At 34.1% G+C, this 7,561-nt stretch overlaps 1 protein-coding gene across 1 annotated transcript; it reads right to left on the bottom strand.

The window, feature by feature from the left end:
- Window positions 1–225: 225 nt before the first annotated feature.
- On the bottom strand, window positions 226–3,023 carry LOC127096593 (uncharacterized). The gene is made up of 7 exons (XM_051035142.1): window positions 2,766–3,023; window positions 2,574–2,689; window positions 2,279–2,502; window positions 2,083–2,174; window positions 1,311–1,413; window positions 1,033–1,175; window positions 226–637 (listed from the first exon to the last, which is right to left on the bottom strand). The coding sequence occupies exons 1-7, from the start codon at window positions 2,961–2,963 to the stop codon at window positions 533–535; spliced, it is 981 nt and encodes a 326-aa protein (XP_050891099.1). The 5' UTR covers window positions 2,964–3,023; the 3' UTR covers window positions 226–532.
- Between the last annotated feature and the right edge of the window lie 4,538 nt (window positions 3,024–7,561).

The raw sequence follows: 7,561 nt of genomic DNA, 5'->3' as shown, positions 1-7,561 counted from the left end.
ATTAAGATATTAGACTTTTTTAAAACTGTCAAATATTCCTTTTTAAAATCTTAAAACAAAATAGACTTTTTAATAGGTTAATAACTCTTTTAAAAGTCTTAAACCAAAATAAACTTTTTATTAGAAGCAATCAAAAGTCCAACTTTTAAAAAAGTCAGGTCAAATTTTAAAAAAAAAAATCTTATATAGTCTCATCTTGCTTATTTTCACTCCAACTTAGCAAAATCCAAAAATAGTCTCTCATAATAGCACTGTAATAAAACGGATGAGTAATACCTATGTAGACAGTCCATTTACTACCACGCCGATCTGGTGACCGATAGTGTTACCTCGCCGTAGTGTTTTCACCCCAACAGAATTCATATTCAATTCAACAAATGTAAACAAACTCATAAATAGATGTTCTAATTGGAAAGTTATCTTCTTACTTTCCGATAACTAACATTTCATTCACTGCACATCAAAACATTTCACTTTCTAATAACGAACTCATGGGATTTTACACAACTCAGCCAAGAGAGATCATTGAAAACTACCACAGTGCAGGCTTCTGGAACTTCCCGTGAACCCACACTCGTTGCATGCTCTTCCCTTTCTTGCGATTCACAGAGTTAACACAGCAATAATCAAGCTCAAGCTGCAGAGTTCATAGAAAGTCAGACTTTAGTGGTAGTAAGCAGAAACAATATGTCAGAAACACCTCAGAAAGTTGAGACTCTGGACACCAGAAGAACTATAGGAAGGTTGACAGTTGGAAGACTCTGTATTTTACATTTAAATGAACTCATACTGTAAAATTGATTTTAGTCAAGGACCTTCAATTATAACAAAATCAATTTTAAGCCTTTAAAATCACTTTTGGCTCTCCCAAAAAGGAACCCAAACATTTACTAAACCAGTTTGACATATATGAAAACTAGCAAGTATTGAACTTTATGCAGGATCAAAAGTAAACTAATATAAAGGTTAAATAGAGAATTATAAGTTATATTAAACCCAAAGCTCTTCTTTTTCAATCAAAGAAGTATGTACCTCAATGAAGCCTGCACCCAAAAATAGGTTTCGGACAGTATTCAAACAAAAGAAATATGACCGCGTTCCGTCTGAGCGTATGTATTCCCTGAATCCCACTCTCTTGTCTGGTTCAAATCGAAGCATGGTCATATCATAGAGGCCTGATTACATGGGGTTCAGCCACTGTCAGCAATTTAGGATTCAAAATAACTAATGTGACATAAAAATCTACTAAACCAATAGATTTATTTGCCCAAAAGCTCTGAAAAGAATAAGATGGTAAGTTTGTCTATTACCGTAGTCCCTAAATAAAACCATGCCTCCGGGCTTTAACACACTAAAACATTCCTTGATGGACCTTGGCATCCTCTCCAACGGTACTGCTGATAAAGTAAATATCTGACATTATACAAAAATAAGCAACATTTACTATAAGAGGTCATTTAAGTTAACAATATTCAATAACATACAGCCGAGTCTACAATTTATTTTATAGAATAAATACAAAATACTTTTGTATATGGAAGAAGATTAAACATCACAAAAGGCAATCACTGAGAAAATTGTACTGAATACTAAAGAAACTGTTAAATATATTAAAGACTAATGATGGAAACCACTGAGATTAAATCATGAAATAATGAATCTTTCAAATTAAACCAATGAAGAACAAGGAACATAATGCACCATATTGAGACAAGGAAGAATACAGAGTGCTGGTGTAGAAATATTAAGCAACACAAACACAACAAACCATTCGAGTACAGACAAATGTGTAGTAAACAATAAATGCAACTGACAAATAAGAGCCACTAGTACATTACAAACAGAAACATGACTGTATGTACAAAGGAACTTCGTGCAGCATAATGAAAGAGCAGTTTGAAGCCCGGCCACTTTCTTAACAGTTGATTCATCTTGAAGTATACTTAAGTTCAATTTCACAAATCACAAACATTAAAAAAGCTATTAAGTAGACTTCATTAAAACAAAACAATTTGCTCTAACTAAAATAGGCTAAAACTCTAGAAGCAGTAGCACCATGATTACATAAGAGAAAGCTCATACCAATGTTACAAAATCAACTCCTCCAACACAACAGTCAAGTCCTTCCGATGAACACGGCTCCTTGACATTCAGTCCATTATCCTCTTTGACATCTAAGAGAAACCAAAAAGAACAAAGTCTCTTAACATTTCATCAAGCATTAACATGAATAAATAAATACCTAAAAATAAACAGCATTACAGTCAAGAAAATTAACCTAACAAAGAACATGACTTTTTTTGCAAAAAATTGTCTCTGCAATGGTTGCAAGCCAACCAATTTGGGAATCCATTAGTGGAAACATCGCAACAAAAAGTATGAAAACGATGCTTAAACGAATCAACTCCATTTGCATTTGCATTTGCATTTATAATTTCCTTAGCTCTATCAAGAGTCTCGTCACTACAATCGCATGCATAAACAATAACATCCTTGTTTTCCCTACAAAGTATATAAAAAAATCAATAGCGTGAGGAAGAATAAATAAAGGTTGAGAAAAGAAAAGAAAATACCGTAGAATAGGAAGAACGGTGCTTCCGTTGCCGCAACCAACTTCCAAGAGTTTAGGGTTAGAATTTGGGGGAGAGGAAAGCAATTGTGGGAACTCTTTTAGCAAATAGCGTCTCTCCTGAATAATATGGAGAGAAATTAGGGGGTGAATGAAGTGAATGTGGGAGGTGTAAAGAGAAGGAATGGAATGGAACCTTGAAGAATTTGCCGGAGGAGTGACGGGTGTGAAATTGCTTCCAAGCTTGAACGTCTGATTGAGGTGATTGCGTGGAAGAAGAAGATGATGAATCGAAATGGTGGCGAAGAGAAGGGTTTGATTCGATTTCTGATCTAAGTTGTTCCCATTCAAAGTCCTTGCAGAAATACTCTGCTGCTTTGCTTTCACTACTCATTCTCCGATCTTTCCTATAGTTCCTTCTACAATTTTTTTACATCAATTTAAAATAACCCACTTTTTTTAAGGAAATTCTCAAAATACCTCTGGTTTTAAAAAAATTCTCAAACTACCCCATTTTTAGAAGGAGACGTCAATTTAATTGGTGTCTCCTCTTAAATACTTAAATGGAGGCGTCAATTGGGTTGACGCCCTTGTCTAGTACTTAAGAGGAGACGCCAATTCAATTAGAGCCTCAGGATAAGATGATTTTTTTTGTAAATGGTATACGTGATAGATAAATTTGATATATGACCAATTGATATTAATAAAATTTGCCGTTTACACAAAGAAACCTAATGGTGATGACCGGGATCACCTAATCGATCTTCGGTCCCACATCCTCTAGCTACCCTAACCCATGGGCCTAACCCACGTTAATGATTCGGTACCGGTGTTTGAGCATCTGAGGGGCCAGGAGTGTCACTTCCAACTACAGGAGAATGCCTGTTGAGGTAGTCAGACAAGTCAGCATAGTCTTCAGTATGCACCGATGGTGTACCGCCGTAGCTGAGCTCATGACCCATGCTAGAGAAGTTGGGTTGTGGTTGACTCATTGATGGACAACCGGGACGGTTGAATGGAGACATGGTTGTGAACGATGCGTCGAGGAAAGGTTGGAAAGGTTGTTGGGGTGTTTGGTAGAGATAGGGTTGTTGGATGTTTTGGTTTTGTGAGGTTTGGGCTTCTTGGCTATGGTAGGAGGATGGACGGTTGGTGTTGAATGATCGTTGGATGTTCTAGCTTAGGCGACTTTGGTAGGGTGATGGGGTGAGTGCGAAGCGATGTTGAGTCTCAGGTTGATGGTCAATTTGTTGGTGGTGGTACAGGGCATGCTTTTGGTATTGGGGTTTAGTGTATGGTATATTTTGGTTGTATGTTTGTGTGTTGGTTGAACGGAACGTTTGACGGACACGGGTGTGTGTATCCGATCTGACACTATTGTTAGGGGTTTAATGTTGAGGTATCAGGTGTGTAAGTCATCTGGCGTGGGTCGTACAAGTACATATTCTCGGCGATGAACTGAAAACCAACCGATATGTACCAGGCCATATAAGTACGACTTGGTTTTTCTTCAATTGGCATGACTGCGTTAGTTAACACATGGTCATGACGGTGCTTCCATTTGCGACACTCTGATCTTGCGAAGCTTTGTCATGGATTGAAATTCCATTGGTCGTTCATCGATTCATTTTTTATTTTTGGAATTGATCGAAAACATTAGTTATTGATTTGGTACTAGTATTATGAAATGAGTTGATGGTTTATTGTCATTTCTAGTAGATGTCTCCATCTTGTTAAGATTGACTGAGTGTTGTAACGATGATTCAGATCATGTGACATTTGTATCCTTCGTGATCATTTTGTTAGCATAATCATCCTATATACATATACATTCATATATTTAATTATGCATTGTTATCGCATTTAATTCCTTATTTTTCTGATCCTCTGTTATGGTGATATCCTTTTTCCCACACAAATTTGATGTGTCTGTCCTCCCTCAATTGTAGAGTGTCATCCCCTTAAACAGAAAAAATTTAACCTTTCTCATTCCCCACTGAGTTATTTCCCAGTGGATGATTATTATTTTAGCTTCCTCCCCAATCGACTATCTGGATGGAACCACTCCCATTGAGTTATATCCTCACCGGGTCGAGTCTTTGATTGACCGTTTCTTTCTAGCTCTTACCTAGATAGATGCTTTTGGTCCCCTGAGAGTTTATTACCCAGTAACCGATAATATTCTTCTCATTTTGCGAGTACTTTACTCTTACTCAATACCCGGTAACGGTAATCAACTTCCTCTTGACAAAATTATTATGAGTTTTCTTAAAGTACAAATTAAGTTTAACAATAGGAAAAATCCTCAAATGATTCACTCATTGACTATGTGTGTATTAGAGAACCAAATACATTTTAAATTTGTAATTTTCCAATATGATGTTTTAAAATTGATTACATTCAATAATAATCCAAAAAAATAATCAATATAGCTTTTTGTTTAAAAAAAACATCACTCACATTCGTTCAATTTGATCCATAAAAGTAAAATTTAAAACATTTTTTTTAATAATTATTAACATATTTGGATCATGTATATTTAATTTAATCAAACTAAAAATATTTATTATTGATTAGTACAAAATAAATAAAATAGAAATATTTTTTTATCAATAATTATAAATAAAATATGAAATAATTTCTTTTATTGACGTATAGTTCAAGTGGAAAAATATTCACTTGAGTTTGAGATATGTCTGGTATAAAATATCTCTTATTTTATGAGTTTAGCCCGGGTAAAAGTTCAATAGGTTCTAAATTCTCTAAGTAAAAATCTCGATTCGATTTGTGGTCAACCCATGTAAAATCTTGGTTCAGTTCAAAGGAAAGCTAATTCAAAACTCCATCTTGGTTTGAGATAAGTACGTAAAAAATATAGGTTTAACTTGGAGACTAACTGCTTGAAGCTTTATTCGTTATATGGTGTGAAAACTAACCGCTTTTATTCTATTGTTTATTGTTTGGTTTGAAGTAAACCTAAAACTTCATTTTTTTTTCTTGTATAAGGGGGTTAGTGAGTTTAACCTGCTAAAATCTCACAAGAATTATTTGAAACTATGAAGATCAATTCTTAAGGAGAGGAGCAGATCACATCGTTTAGACCGAACCTCTATAAATCTCATGTGTCATCTTTTTCCCCTTATCTTTTTATTTTCCACATATTTTATTTACATTGATTTTCCGCTGCAATATTCAAACGTTCCTTAGAAAATGTTTTTAAACCCTTATTCTGAAAATAATTTTGTTTTAAACTATCCCATTTCTCTCTTATTTTCTCACATTTTCCTTAGTGTGCTTTTGAGAGTGAAGTGTTATATATGTGAGTGTGTTTTTTAACGGTGTAAGGGCATTATTGTAATTTACCATTGAAAGAGTAAAAATCTCTCTTTTTGTTATTGAGGTAAACCAATTAAAACCTCGAAGTAGTTGGGGAAATCTTCGTGGTTAAAATTTTTAGTTAGTTTGTGATCTTATTTTGTTGTTAAAAAGCTCTCAGATGGTTGTGGAGGTATCTATACTTAAAACTCCGTCTTGATTGGATAGTTAGAGATTGAAAACTCCAATGTTTATAAAAGGAGGTTTATGGGAGAGGTTTATGGGAAAAGCCTGTTAAAATCTCTCGTCATCATATTCAAGACTTTCAAGAAAAATTATTGAAGAGAGGAATATGTCACTTCATTAAGACTAAATCTCTATAGTTTCTAATGTCATTCTTTTATGGGTAATGCTAACTTGTGTCCTAGGGACACAAAATAAGAATTAAAGAAAGTAATTTTGTGTTGAAAATTGTGCATTGATTTTAATAAAGGTATATAGTTAATTTTATGATTGGTTTTTTCAATACAAACTTTCTATAAGTAGGTGTATTATCTTGTGCCCCTAGGGCACAAACATTACCATTCTTTTATTCCTTAACTCATTAATTTACAATAATTTATTTTAGCTGCAATTCCATTTTTATATTTCTCTTGCTTATACTCTGTTTATTTTACATAGAGTTTTTAAACTTTTTTTTTTTGTAAAAGATTGTATTTTGAGTCTTATGTCCAATAGGTTACATCCAAGATGAAGGGTGTAAGGATCAATCTCTCGATTTCCTAAACTCTTATTTTCCTAATCTTGTCTTAAAGCTGAACAAAGGTCGTCTATTGTTTAAAACAAGTACTTCGTTGTTGGTATGAATGTTTGATTAAATATTTTCTTGAATTTTTTTTTTCAGAGAGGGAACTTTTTTATTAAGAAATTTTTTTCACTACGCCAAATAAGGAAAAAGAGGGCGCTTATTTTGGCCTATAACAGCGCTTTTAAGCGCCCTCTAAAGTGGCGCTGGCATAGGTAAAGACAGCGCTTTGTTTTCCTAGAGAAAGCGCTCTCTAAAGTGGCCCTTTAAGGGCCACATTATAGTGCGCTTTCAGAAAAAAGCGCCCTCTGGAGTGGTCCATAAAGGGCCACCTTAGAGGGCGCTTTCTGGACAAAGCGCCCTCTAAAGTTGTCAATGTAAAGTGTTTAGAGGGCGCTTCCTACAGAAAGCGCTCTCTAAAGTGTTAGTTATTTTTAAAAAAATTGTTTGAAAAACAGTGGGTATTTAATTGGGAACCTGTTCGCATGCTGCAAAAGTGTAAAATTCATATTGATTTCATCCTTTAATCCAATGTTATACACCATTAATCCATTGATATATACAACATGAATCCATTTATATACAACATTAATCCTCCATATATACAACATTAATATATTGATATTCATGCATGTACAACAACATTCCATACATATATGTACAACAACTACAATCTATATGATTCTATGATCAATAATGAATTGACACAATTCATCCTTCATTTCATCCAAATGAGCTCTTGGGTAAGATTTGTATTCGTCAAAGTACTACAATTTAGAGAATAAAACATATTCATGATTTAGTAACAAATTAGATGAAATATCCGAAAATATTAAAATAAACCCTAAGTTATTATTCCATACCATTTTTGG

Source organism: Lathyrus oleraceus, chromosome 6, assembly GCF_024323335.1.
Source record: "Lathyrus oleraceus cultivar Zhongwan6 chromosome 6, CAAS_Psat_ZW6_1.0, whole genome shotgun sequence".
In the NCBI taxonomy this organism is placed as follows: domain Eukaryota; kingdom Viridiplantae; phylum Streptophyta; class Magnoliopsida; order Fabales; family Fabaceae; genus Lathyrus; species Lathyrus oleraceus.
This window is presented reverse-complemented; position numbering and strand designations above follow the sequence as displayed.